The sequence below is a fragment of the Acinonyx jubatus genome, chromosome D4 (assembly GCF_027475565.1).
Source record: "Acinonyx jubatus isolate Ajub_Pintada_27869175 chromosome D4, VMU_Ajub_asm_v1.0, whole genome shotgun sequence".
NCBI classification, from domain to species: domain Eukaryota; kingdom Metazoa; phylum Chordata; class Mammalia; order Carnivora; family Felidae; genus Acinonyx; species Acinonyx jubatus.
Genome location: NC_069391.1, coordinates 92,588,348 through 92,603,142, shown reverse-complemented (window position 1 = coordinate 92,603,142; position 14,795 = coordinate 92,588,348). Strand labels below are relative to the sequence as shown.

The 14,795-nt window shown below is 41.4% G+C and overlaps 1 protein-coding gene across 3 annotated transcripts in view; it reads right to left on the bottom strand.

Moving 5' to 3' along the window:
- Window positions 1-14,795, bottom strand: part of IARS1 (isoleucyl-tRNA synthetase 1) — a 67,310-nt gene that overhangs the window by 40,985 nt on the left and 11,530 nt on the right. For all 3 annotated transcript variants that reach the window (XM_027041280.2, XM_027041300.2, XM_027041282.2), the window contains 4 exons: window positions 12,120-12,237; window positions 7,464-7,611; window positions 4,353-4,440; window positions 4,029-4,089 (listed from right to left, as the gene is read on the bottom strand). In XM_027041280.2, coding sequence (XP_026897081.2) covers window positions 4,029-4,089; window positions 4,353-4,440; window positions 7,464-7,611; window positions 12,120-12,237 — 415 coding nt within the window. The remainder of the gene's footprint in view (window positions 1-4,028; window positions 4,090-4,352; window positions 4,441-7,463; window positions 7,612-12,119; window positions 12,238-14,795) is intronic.

Here is a 14,795-nt window from a genome sequence, read left to right as displayed (position 1 = left end):
GCCTAAAATCAAACTTGAAAAACAGCCAGGAATTTCTCATTGCTGTAACCTACACCACCTGGAAATATTTTTGGTGTGGGAGGACAGAGGCTGATAGGTGTGTCTTCAATAGTTTAAATGTGGAGTGGGAACACGTGTGCCCTTAGCCTGACGTTCGCGTGGGAGCTGTTTTAGCAGCAGACAGCGGAACCCCACGGGGTCCTGTCTCTCGGTCCAGTTCTGGACCCTGAATTGCCAGGGATGGGTGGTCAGTGGTCACCAGAGCTGTAGCACAGCCCTCACAGGTAGCACCTACCCCCATAGCTCCCACTTAATATTTTAGAACATGTGTATCTTAGGGATACATCAGATGATTTTGCCCCAAGTCAAAGAATTTCTAGTACCTGCCTAAAATTCAGTGAAGGTCCCAGAAATTCAGAAGCTATCTGAGTGGAATATGGACCAAGTGCACATTCCAGAAAGACCTCTGACTGAACCCAGACTTCCTCTCTGGTGTGTTTGAGCCCATCTGCTGAGCACTGAGCTCTCCTTGGATTCTCAAATAGGGTCTGGGTCAGAAAGGGTAAGAGTAACTGATTTAGTGAGAGAGTTTCAAGACAAAACAAATCTGACAAGGGATGCCTGGGTGGCTCAGTCAGTTAAGCGTCTGACTTTGGCTGAGGTCATGATCTCGTGGTTCGTGGGTTCAAGCCCCATGTCAGGCTCTGTGTTGACAGCTTGGAGCCTGGAGCCTGCTTTAGATTCTGTGTCTCCCATTCTCTGCCCCTCCCCCACTTGCGCGCGCGCGCTTTCTCTCTCTCTCTCTCAAAAATAAATAGGTGTTTAAAAAATCCGACATAAAACAGAATATGTTAAGATCTATAAGAGAAGAATGTAGTAATGACATTTTTCAGAAGGAGAAACCAGAGGCATTTCAAAAGACGTTTTTCAGATGGTGTCTGAGTTCAGCCTTGAAGTGTGGGTTGTACTTGAGCACCTTAAAGAAGACGAAGGATTAATAGGAGGAAAACCTACTGAAAACAAAGGCAGGAAAGGAGGGAAAGAAAGGGCCAGTCTGACAGAAGCAAAGGACATGTTTAAAGCAACATTATGGGGTGCCTGGGTGGCTCAGTTAGTTGAGCGTCTGACTTCAGCTCAGGTCATGATCTTGTGATTTGTGACTTTGAGCCCCACATCAGGCTCTGCTGTCATCACCAAGACAGCTTCAGATCCTCTGTTCCCCTCTCTCTACGCCCCCCACCCCCACCACTCATGGGCACATGCACTCTCTCCCAAAAATAAATAAACGTTAAAAAAAAAATAAAGCAGTATTAGAGGATGTGGCTAGGAAGCACATGGGCCAAATGGAGACCACTTGAGAGGAATGAGCTGGCTGACAGCTGCGGGCTCACAGGGAGCACAGGGAAATCCACCAGCAGTAACCTGGAATGAGGAAGAAGGCCATTACAGTTGACCCTGGAATAACACAGGCTGGAACCGCGGGTCTAGTTAAGCACACTTTTCTCCCTAAGAGTGAACGGCAAAAGCCACAAGACACTTACTGACAATTATTCACCAGTCTCCAGGGAAGTGAATCAAAGGCAACTGGCGCAGAGGTCATACCTGCTGCCCTGAGTTCCCAGAGGCCTGCTGAGGGTGTCAGCAGCCTCCGGAGCCCTGGGGACAGGCAGTGTTGAAGGTTGTATGGCGACAGTGTGGTGGGGTCCAGTATGAGGGCTGGCAGGCGGGGGGCTGGGCTGCAGAACAGGCCGGGCCCACAGGGCAGGGACAGCCTCGTGCAGGGAGACCTGTGTCCCTGTCACCCCTGCTTCCTGAGTCCTCTGGGAGCTAGGCTCTGGAGCTGCACCAGGGCAGCCATAGCCCGGAGCCCTTCTTGGCCGGGTGCAGACTCCTCCCTGAAGGCCACCTCAGCCCACGTGTGGCCACAGCTGCAATGGCCTCGGACCAGTGGCATACCTCCAGGGTGATGGGGCAGCTGTCCTGCTGCTACAACTGCGGGGCCAAGGCCACCAGGATGCAGGACATCACCTTTGTGGTGGCTGGTCAATTTTAGATTTTTTTCTTTTTTAGTGAAGACGTTTTCTTAATCCTCATTCTCTAAGAGAATTAAACACGGGGAAGCTGAGTTTCATAAACAGGCTTTTCAGTACAAGCTGAGATGCCGTTTTCTTCTTTAGCCTGTAAGACACTGAACAAGTATGATTCTGTAAAAATTCGTATGTGCCCATGTCATGCTGCAGCCCTAGTATATGCAATTATCAATTCAGCAATTGTTCCTGGAAACGCCACATCTGTATTTATAAGTTAGCTGGTATTTTTTCCACAAATGCTTTGTCAGGTTTATGTATTATGATTCTGCTAACCTGATAATAAAGTTGGCTTTCTCTATTCTAGGACAGTATAAATAGCAGCAATGGTTTTTCAAAAAGATGTGCTAGGACTTTGTACTTTGTGTCTTTTTGTGGAGAAAAACTTTTTATACATACTTAATGTTTGGGAAAACAAAGTATTAGAATTGTTTAAACCACCAAAAAATTTTTTCAATGAATACACTACTAGAAAAACCACTATATGTTTTCTTTACAATTTTCTTCTTTTTTAATGTTTATTGATTTTTGAGAGAGTGTGTGAGCTGGGGAGGGGCAGAGAGACAGAGAGACATAGAATCTGAAGCTAGCTCCAGGCTCTGAGCTGTTAGCACACAGCCCAATATGGGGCTCGAACTCACGAACCGCAAGAACTCAAGTGGAACTCACGAACCACTCGAACTCACAAACCTGAGTTGAAACCGGATGCTTAACCAACTGAGGCACTCAGGGGTCCCCTTATGATTTTAATAATATTTTCTTTACTCTTGCTTACTTTAAGAATACAGTATATAACACATATAAAATCCAAAATACGTGTTAACTATTTGTGTTATTGGTAAGGCTTCTGGTCAACAGTAGGCTATTAACAGCTACGTTTTGGGGGGAGTCAAAAGTCACTGCACCCAGATTGGCGCTACTGACCCCCATGTTGTTCGAGGGTCAAATGTAACTGGGACATGAGAAACACGGGAAAACACTCAACACACACAAAAATGAAGACAGATGTGAGCGACACTGTGGACAGAGCCCAAATGGCAGAGATCACCTGCATGAATCAAACTCTGTTCCTGAACCAGAACAGAGGTAAGCAAATGTTTTATCCTGGGCTGTGGTATAAGGTTCTGCCAACTAATACTATGTACAGCTGAATATAATTTTCACATAAGGCATAAAGCCTGGTCTGAGGGTGTTGTTCACTATTTCACTCCAACACATATAGATAGAGATCAACAGGAACTTCCTGCTGACCCTGTTCTTTTACTGGTGGTGGTGGAGTTTCCATGGCAACAATAGCCATGGATTCTCTGTTGGCAGAAAACGAAAACTACATAAAACTGCTTCATGACTCTTAAGAAAACTAGGTTACCAAATGTATGAACTTTGCCTTGATGCCTAGATTTAAAACCCCCACCTCATCAGTTTCCTTGACATGAACTCTGTTGATCGTTAGACACAAGGTTTTATTCTGAGCACTATCTTAAATTCGTGAAATGAAACCAAAACACCTCCAAACCAACAGATTTCCAAGATGAAAATCTATAAGCAATAAAATCTATAAGCAATAAAAATATATACACATAAATCTTCTCAAACTTAAGTGTTTCCTTTCATAACTTAAGAAAAGTATTAAAAAAATTCCTATACAATTTTCATTATTAAAACAAGAAGGCAATACACATATAATTTAATTTTATTGCTACCAAGAGAGACTTTGGATCCCAACACCCACACAAGCCACAGGATACCCACACAAGCCAAGGGATACCCACACAAGCCACGGACACCCATATAGGCGACAGATACCTACACAAGCCATGGGAAACCCACACAACCCACAGGACAGCAACGCAGTGACTCCCACTGCAGGTGCATCATAACACTCCAGGGACCCAGTGCCAAGCTATGCAGGACCCACGTCAGGCAGGTCCCTGAACTCACCTGCACAAAATAGTCAAACAGGGGCCTGTACTTCTTGCCTTTGAGACAGGAACCAGGAAATCTAGAAAAAGGAGAAAGGCAAACTCACAATTAGACTAAAACCCTCCAAGAAACAAAACTGCAGCCACATCAAGTCATCACTGCCTGCTGGTTTAGTTGTTTCACAGTCATTAATGCTGGAATATGTGGTCTGAACATACACAGCAGGAATATTAAAACCGAACTTGAATAAGAAACCTTTTGGGCAGTAGGTGTTTCACCTCTCAAGGTTAAAGAAAGACATACACATACCCACACATACAAATCAGTAATTTGTATACTTACCTTTCAAGGACTTCATAGTCAGTTTCCAGTTTATACAGGGCTGGTAATCTGGCTTCCATTAAAATCAGCAATTTTCCTCTGATGACATCTATGAGAGCAAGGGAAAAAGTGGACTTGAGTGACATTCAGACTTCGGCGGAGTCTAGAAGCACACTAGCACACTCCTCCCTCCTGGGGTCCTGTATCACCTGTACCTCTTGTGCTCAGCAAGAGAAATGCGGCAAGGACACCAACACACACTGCTTTCCAGACCCAAAGATGACGGAAACAGCAGGTGTGCTTACTGAGCTTCTACTCATTTTAAGTATATTAATCTTTATTTTCTCCGACCAAAAGTCATATACGTAAATGTTTAAAAATCTTAACATTGGGCGCCTGAGTGGCTCAGTCGGTTAAGTGTCCGACTTTGACTCAGGTTATAATCTCATGGTTTGTGGGTTCAAACCCTGCAATGGGCTCTATGCTGACAGCTTGGAGCCTGGAGCCTGCTTCGGGTTCTGTGTCTCCCTCTCTTTCTGTCCCCCCCCACTCTCTCTCTGTCTTTATCTTTCCAGATTAAACAAACGTTGAAAAAAAAAAATTAAAAATCGTAACATTAACCGGGGCGCCTGGGTGGGTTCAGTCGGTTAGGTGTCCGACTTTGGGTCAGGTCATGATCTTCGTTTGTGAATTTGAGCCCCATTAACAAACGAAGAAACTCACTGAGTAAAAGTCCTCCATAACCATATCCCCATGCAAGACACTATCATTTGAGTGTCTATTTCTTTTTTTTAAAATGTTTATTTATTTATGAGGCAGAGTGTGTGTGAGTCAGGGAGGGGCAGAAGAAAAGGGAGAGAGAATCCCAAGCAGGCTCCACACTGTAAGCACAGAGCCCGACATGGGGCTTGATCTCACGGACCCTGAGACCATGACCTGAGCCAAAACCAAGAATTGGATGCTAAACCGACTGAGCCACCCAGGTGCCTCTTGAGTGTCTATTTCTACATGTATACTCACTCACATACATCTTATGTGAATGCGCACCTTTTTTTTTTTTTTTTACTAATTATGAGATAGAACTCAATACAGTTTTCAGTTTGCCTTCACACACTATATTGTGAACATCTTTCCATATATTAGCATATATTGCCTTTTCTATTCGACTAAACAGCTACCCAGTACTCCTTTCTGTGGAAGTGCAAGTCATTTTAGCCCATCAACTAAAACTAGGATTTAAGCTGTTTTCAGATTGTTAGTACTAGGAACACTGGGGTAATGAATGCTCTTGCACGTATCTTTGTATCATTATTAGAGTGTTTCTGGAGGAAACTTTCCTAGGAATAGCAAGGCTAGAATAAATGTACAAACACTTAAAATTTAACAGCAAATGGCAAATCACCTTATAAAAACAGACTAATTTAAACTCCCACTTGTAAAGTAAGATATATCCTAAGATTTACTGGAGCCTATGACATACATGCAGTTCACCATTAGAAACACGAGAATCTATGGATCATTGTGAAGACCTCTGCAACTGCTGAAAAGCTGTTAAAAATAACGAACGCTGCCACCCACTAGCTCTGGCTGCGTTGGAGCTTCATGGTCAGTGGAGTCTACATTTTCTGGATAAAACTCAGGACACATGGCCCACCAGGTATGTGGGTCACATGTGGGCAGACAAAGGTCAGGGCTGAAGTGTCTGCCCAATGGCCCCTGAGGCCGTCAGACTCACTAGAGAGCAGCACTGTCCCCAGGGAGACACAGGGGCCAGGTCCTGCCTAGAGAGGCTCTCCACCCACAGCCACCAGCAGGAGGAACTGCTCCCATCTGTTCCCAAGGCCCAGCTAAGCAGTAATGAAAACACCTGTCTTCTGACCCACGCACCTCCCATTCCTTTCTTGAATCTTTCCTCTGCCTCACAAGCAGCTATGAATCAAGTCACCTGTCTTATAAGGTGCTTACTTTTCTGGCTATGGTTTCCTTTCCATGGCTTCCCCCTCCCTCCATAAACTACCCAAACCTAAAGGAACAATCTTATTTTTTCATAGAAGTCTCCATGGAAAGGGCTTCATCAAGATTTTGGCTCTCTACAAGGGAATATCTGAAAGGCACAAAGTTCTCAAGTTCTGGTATCAATTCTGAGAAACACATATTTCAGTCTTAGTCCCCATTCCTGGCAGAGCTCCTAAAACCCTTGCAAAGTCCTAAGTGCTAAGAGTCATAAAGGTGTCTTTTGTTATGTTAATGAACAGATGTTAGGAAAGCCCCCAAGTCACTTTAGGATTGGAACTTTCACCACCCCCACCCCCCCAACACCCACCTAGGGATGGGGAGAGGGGCCTGAGATTGAGTTCAAACACCAATAGCCACAAAGCCTCCATAAAACCTCAACAGGATGGGGTGTGGAGTATGTCCAGGTTAGTGAGAGTATCTACATGCTGTGAGGGCAACTCATCCCAGTTAGGTAGGAGACAGAAGCTCCTGGGCTCAGGACCCTTCCACACCTCCCGCTATGTACTTCATCTGATTGTTTATGTGCATCCTTTATAATATCCTTTCATGACAAACCATTGAGTTGTGGGCTGCTCTAGCACATTAATCCAACCTAAGGAGAGGGGTCACGGTCTGTCGGAAGCACAGGACTTGAAAATGACATCTGCAGTTGAGGGTGTGGTGGTACAGGTGGTTCTGTAGGACTGAGCCCTTAACCTGTGGTATCTGACGCCTGACGCTGTCTCCAGGTAGCTAGTGTCTAAATTAGGTTAACTGCTTGGTGGTGTTGAAAACACACATCACGTTCCTAGTAACGATGAGATACCACCTCTCTGAATCTCCAGCTCCTTCCTCATCTGTAACGTGGGGACGATGTGTAAAAGGGTATTATAATCTGAAAACTGTAAGGACTCTTTTTTTTTTATATCTCTATTTTAATTTTTATGTGCATTTACTTTTTCAACCAAAAATGAAAAAAAAAAAAACTTTTAGAGGTTATTTTGACATTCAAGTTCTAACACTTTTTCAAAAACTTCTATTTTTACTCCAAAAAGAAATGTAAGTTTTCATTCTTTCCCAAAATAAGTTAAATCGATCTTTTCCATATCAGTCGTAAGTAACCCGGCCCACGCTTACCTTTAATCTTCACGTACTGCATATCTGGATTAACACACAGGGCAAGGTTACTTGGGAGAGTCCAGGGAGTGGTTGTCCAAGCCACCAAAGACACATTTTCATCTTCCTCCAAAGGGAAAGTTACAAACACTGAAGGGTCTTGTACATCCTGAGATAAAATGAGATAAAGTACCCTTTTACAAAATTTGTAATAATAACACAGAAGAAAAGGGAATTGGTTCTAAAGAATAGACTTCCAGAATAAAAACCCGTCGCCATATTTATAAAAAGAAAATATAAAGCAAACAATTCCAAATACATTTTTTATATTCTTCAAAAGTGTTTTAACAGTTACTTTAGTAGTCACAAAAACAACATTTTAAGTACATAAACAGGAATATATAATAGAGATTTCACTATTATAATGACCTATTGTATAACAAATCTATAAAAAGTTAGGTCAACAAAATAACTGTTTTAAAAAAAAAGTTATCCTTTATTCCAAAATACAAAAATGAATCATTTTTTAAAGACATGAATGTGATTTTTAAAAACATTTATTTTGAGAGAGAGAGAGAGAGGGAGAGCGAGCATGCACACATGTGGGGGAGGGTTACAGTTTGTGAGTTTGAGTCTCGCATCAGGCTCTATGTGGACAGTGTGGAGCCTGCTTGGCATTCTCTCTCTTTCCTGCTTTCTCTGCCCCTCCCCTACCTGCGCACGCACTCAATAAAAGAAAAAAAATAAACAGCCACAAAGCAGAAAAGCTCATTTCCTGACCCAAACCAACTGCATTCTAAATAAAGTGCCCTGAGAAAAAGGAGCTCTACAAATTTCACCTTATTCACATACTAACCACTAGACAAACCTGAAAAAAGTACCAGCCCGAACTCCCGAAATGTCAGTGTCATCAAAAAGAGACCAAGGAACAACTGTTCCAGGAAGGCTGGAAGCACAGCGACCAAACAAAACACATAACCTATGATTCTCTTTTGCTGAAAAGGACATTAAGGGAAGCATTAACACAATCAACCAACAGATTAGATGGTATTTTATCAAGATCAATTCCCTAATTTCAATTACCTAAGAGAAGAATATGGATTTTCAGAAATATGTACTGAAGTCTTTAGAGGAAAAGGTACATCATGCCTGCCACCTACTCTCAGAGGGTCCCCATCTTACCCCTCACCCTAGGAAGAGAAAGATGATGTAAACATGGTGACAGGGTGACCACCACTGAAAGAGAAATGAGAATTCTTGTAACCTTTCCAGTAAGTCCAAAAATTATGTCAAACGTTAAAAACAAAAATAGACCATAGAATGGCCAAGACAAAAGACATAACATGCTAAGTGCTGGCAAGAATGCTGTAGTACACGCTGGAGGAGTCGCTGGTACCTCTTAGAGTAGGAGGCGGCAAACCACAAGGCACAGGCCAAGTCTGCCTGTCACCTCTTACAACCCAAGGGCTAGGAATGGTTTTGACAGAGCTGAGTACTTGTGTGAGAGGCCATCCAGCCCACAGGCCTAGAATACTATCTGGCACCTCACAGTTTGCCAACCCCCATACGAGAGCTGAATATAGTAGGTACAGCCTACGATTCAGCAATTCCACTCCTGGGTATGTAATCAACAGAAAAGATGTGTGTATATATGCTCCCCAAAGACAACCTCCAGAATGTTCACAGTAGCACTACTGTAACAGCCCCAAACTGGACATTACCTAAATGCTCACCAGTGGTACAATGGGTAAATTAAATAATGATCTACTACACACAACATAGATGTCTTTTCACAAACATAATCTTGAACAAGAGAGGCCAGACACAAAGAGATTGTAGTGTACAATTCATTCATATATAGTACAGTGTCTAAAACTTTAAAGATAAAAAAACAAATACTTTTCTACACCACAACGGTTTACCTTTTGGAACAGGCAGAAGTACACTCTCCTGTAATTCAGCTTACTTCAGCACAATCTGCTCATCCCAAGAGAAAGTACTTGTTTACTTACAGAAGAATACACCCTATAAAAGCTCTAGGAGCTCACAAGCTATTATGGGGATCTAATATGTAGAAATCTAGAAGCCAAAGAAAACTCCAGCGTAAGTACACAAGGATTTATATTAGAAAATGTTCTTAGCAACATTGTTTGCTGCCATTAAAAAAAAAGGGCTGGGAAGCTTGGGTGGCTCAGTCAGTTAAACGTCTCACTCTTGATCTTGGCTCAGGTTATGATCTCACAGTTTGTGGGATCAACCCCCACATCAGGCTCTGTGCTGACAGTGAGGAACCTACTTGGGATTCTCTCTCTCTCTCTCTCTCTCTCTCTCTCTCTCTCTCTGCCCCTCCCCCACTCACACTCGCTGTATCTCAAAATAAATAAACATTAAAGAAAAAGGGCTATACCCTTCAAAACAACTCAGATGTCTATCAAAAGGATTAATATCTTGCAATCTATTTGTTATATGAAACACTATACAGCAGTTACAAATTAACTTAAAGCTACGTGTATCAAGATGCATCTTTAAAACTTAATGTTTCCAAAGAAAGTCAAGGTGCAGGGTAAGTACAGTGTATGAGATTAGAGATAAGCCTAAGGGTCGCCTGGGTGGCTCAGTCGGTTAGGTGACAGACTCTTAGTCTCAGCTCAGGTCATGATCTCGCACTTTGTGGGTTCGAGCCCCACATTGGGCTCTGCACTAACAGTGTGGAGCCTGCTTAGGATTCTTTCTCTCTCCCTCTCTGTTTCTACTCTGCTTGCATTCTGTCTCAATAAATAAATAAACTTAAAAATCTGAAAAAGAAAAAAGGTAAGCATAAGAATGCTATATACTGTTTACGAACATTTAGGGAGATAGCAAAAGTATTAAAATATGTATGGAAAGAAACATCGAATTCAGCACAGTGGTTACCTATCAGGTTGTAAGAAGGAAATGGAAAAGAGAAAGGTGATGTAAATACATAAATTGTGGACCATTTATTTGCACAGAAACTACAACAAAAGATCCACAACTACAAACATGAAGGACTGTTATAAACACAATACTGAGTGAGAACAACCAGATACAAATGAATACCATCATCAAAAAAACCAGTGACCTCTCAATGACATACATGCTGAAGGACATAAACACAAGATGAAGTACCAATTTCTACAAAATACAGAGGATGTGGTCTAAATTAGACCATGGAGACATAATCGGCAAAACTCATTGTATGAAACTCTGCAAGATAAAACCTATTTCCTAAACAATAATTTGCAAGGGGGGGAAGAAGGGAAAAGAAAAGCGGAACGAAGAGCTGCAGATGAAAGCAGATCTAGAACACAACTACCACCACGTACAAACCTTCCTTAGGTCCTGATTCAAGACAAAACAAAAAGGAACAGAGAAAAAAAAAGGCATGGTATTTGAGAAACAGAAATATAAACACTGATGATATCCAGGTATTAGATCGTTAGGATATTTCATATTCAGGATGACTGATTACTTTTGAAAATGTGATAATGTTATCATGGTAATGTTAAAATAATAACCATTTCTTATGTCTTAAAGATACATAATGGATTGTTTATTGGTAAAATGACGTGTCTGAGATCTGCTTTGAAATAGGGCCTGGGAGAAGTGAGTGGTGTGTGTGCTGCTGGGGCAGGACTGGCCACAGCTAACAGGTACTGGGGATGTGTGACAGGCACACGGGAGTTAATTTCATTATTTTGTCTACTTTTGTGTGTGCTGGAAATTCTCCAAGCTAAAGTATCTTTCAAAAGTAAGCAAACACAGCAATATGTTAAGGTTTGACAAAGTTATGCCTTTGATACCCAAGTGCTTAGTGTATTATCCTCTAAATTTTTATGTGCTTAAAATATTTTATCTAAAAAATATGACACAACGTGAGCACTATCATAGAAGGGTATTTAGGAGACGACAGGACTCATCATGGCCACCTCACGAGGATTTGCAAAGATCAAATGAGATGTGTGAAAGCATTCTGTAAGATAAAAAGTGCCTTTGAAATAAAGCTTTAATGACCTAATTTTCAAACAAATTAATGTCCTTTAAAAGCAAAGAGGGTTAAAGCCTCAGAAAGGAAACATCTCTTGAATACACACATGAGAACTGATACTTCACGTTTCAGAAGACTGCCTGCCTTTACGGTCTGTCTAGACAAGGTAAAGCACGGAGTGTACTCTGGTGACATCACACTCATCTCAACTCTCCCTTCGCAGCAGTGACAGCTGTTGTTCTGTTCATCAGAAATATAACACTGTCAACCAATCACAAATCAGATTTGGTTCCAAATACTTTTAACAAATGAACAAATGCTACCAGGTCCCAGACGAGGCGTCATCATGCCAATCAATAACTCTTCCAAAATCAGTGACTGAAGGGAAAGAGGGAGAGCTGCACTGGTTAAGCCAAGAGGCTCAAAACTATGGTCAAAACAAGAAGCTATCGCATGAAGACACACCATTCACAAATCTCATGAGGAAAAATGCCTCATTTTTAATCTTAATAGAGCCTCAGTTTAGCAACTGGTAACATTCCCAGCACTCAGTAAGAAACGGTCAAACTGACGGACTCCCCACGCTGACATTCCACGCGGGGCCTGGTTACCGTGATCACAATGGTTAACCTCTGTGTGCATAAGTTAATGCCCAATGACATCACACTCACCTTGTAGTTCTGGTGAGACTCGAAGTTGGAGAGTGGAGTGTTGCATGCGGTGGAGAAGGGCATGACTTTCACACCTCTGTACACAAGGCCCTTATCATAGAGCTGTTTGAAGACCCACCTAGCAAGCAAACAGTTTTACAATAATTACCCAACCAAAATCCTGTCTCCCCAAACTCAAACATTTACACCAGTCTGTCTACAGAGTTTCTATCAGCCAGTCGAAATATCACGGTTCTCAACTGGGGACTAGCTGGTAAATTACAAGAGTAGTCAGTCTGAGACATTACGCAGCCATTAAAAGTGCTAGTATCTGTTTACATGAAAAGATGTTCATGACTTGATGCTGAGTGGGAAGCGATACCATATTGTACAATGAGGTACTAGTTGTGTAAAACTATACATATCCATATACACACCTACATTTTTCAGATGCTGAAAAAGCAGACATTCACCAATATTTAACTATGCTTGGGATTTCAGAGTAGTTGCTTTTAATAGTTTCCTGGTATATTGCTTAGATTGTACCATCACGGATAGTTTTACAAAGCAATTTAAAAAGAATAAACCATTGGGATTAGGATATCTCTCCTACAGTTGGGCAAAAACTTTTATTAAACACTTACCCATGTTGTTTTAAGCCAAATGCACCAAAATGCTGAAATGTCATTGGTAACAGTTATTCCTGGGTCTCCTGTGGCAACTACTCACCTGTCCCACTTGGACGTCAGGATGCACTGGTGGGAACCCTTAATACTGCCTTTACGTACAGTTTTTATAATCCAATTCCTATGTGTTTAGTATAATAAATGAGTTAAATTCTTTTTCATTTGCTGAAGTACATTTCTATGAAAAACTGCATATTTTTTCATGGTACTGCTTGGCTTTAAATAAAAATTAAAAAGTGATGTTTTGTATCAAATTTCCCAAGTTTATTCATCTTTTTTATTGAGTCATAATTTACATGTAATATTATATTCAGACTTTTTATACACACTGCAGAATCACAGTAAATCCAGTTACCATCCACCACTAAGGCTGCAACAATTTTATTTTTCTTATGATAAGAACTTTTAGTATTTATCATTTGGGCAACTTTTAAATATGCACTATAGTATCACTGACGATAATCATCATGCTGTATGTTACATCTCCATGATTTATTTATTTTATAACTGGAAGTTTGTATCTCTTGACCCACTTTACACACATTGCAACCCCTCTTCCCTCTGGCAAACACCATTTTGTTCTGTGTCTGTGAGTTTTGTTTTTCTAGATTCTACATCTAAGTGAAATCATATGGTATTTGTCTTTCTGACTTATGTCACTTAGCATAATACCCTCAAGGTCCTTCCATGTTGTCACAAATGGCAAGATTTACTCTTTTTTTATGGTTGGGTAATATTCTATTTTTCACACACACACACACACACACACACACACACACACACACCTCACATCTTTTTTATCTCCTATCAATCAATGGACATGTAGGTTAACTCCATACCTTGGCTACTATAAATAATGTGATGAACATAAGGACACATATCTCTTTTGAATTAACATTTTTTCTTTCTTTCTTGGATACTCAGAAGTAGAATTGCTGCATCATGTGGTATTCTATTCTTATTTTTTTGAGGACACTCCATACTGTTTTCCATTCTATCCATACCAATCTACATTTCCACAAACAATGCACGAAGATTCCCTTTTCTCCATATTTTGGCTGACATTTGTTATGTCTTGTCTTCTGGATACTAGCCATTCTGACAGGGATAAGGTTGTATCTCATTATGGCTCTGATTTGTATTTTCCAGATGATGAGTGATGCTGAGTATCTTTTCAGGTCTGTTGGCATCTGCATGTCTTCTTTGGGGAAAAAATGTGTCTTCAGATCTTCTGCACATTTTTTTTCCTTTTTTTTTTTTTTAATGTTTATTTTTGAGACAGAGGGAGAAAGAGCGCAAGTGGGGGAGGGGCAGAGAGAGAGGAAGACACAGAATCCAAAACAGGCTCCAGGCTCCGAGCTGTCAGCACACAGCCTGATGCGGGGCGCGAACCCACGAACTGTGAGATCATGACCTGAGCCAGTCAGATGCTCAACTGACTGAGCCACCCAGGTGCCCCTGCACATTTTTAAATCAGATTTTCTTTTGCTCCTGAGTTGTAGGAGTTCTTTACATATTTTGGATATTAATCCCTTTACCAGATAAACAATTTACAAATATTTTCTCCCATTCAATAGGTTGTCATTTCATTTTGTTGATGGCTTTTTTTTTTTTTCTAATGTTCACTTATTTTTGAGAGAGAGAGACAGAGCGTGAGCCAGGGAAGGGCAGAGATGGAGACAGAATTCAAAGCAGGCTCCAGGCTCTGAGCTGTCAGCACAGAGCCTGATGTGGGGCTTGAACCCACAAACTGTGAGATCATGACCTGAGCCAAAGTCAGACGCTTTGACTGAGGCAAACTGACTGAGACACCCAGGCGCCCTGACTGTTGATAGCTTCTTTTGCTGTGCAGAAACTCTTTAGTTTTATGTAACCCCATTTGTTGATTTTTGCTTTTGCTACCATTCTTTTGGAATCATATCTAAAAAAAAAAATCATTGCTAAGACAGATGTCAAGGAGCTTATTGCCTGTTTTCCTCTAGGAATTTTATGGTTTCAGGTCTTACATTCA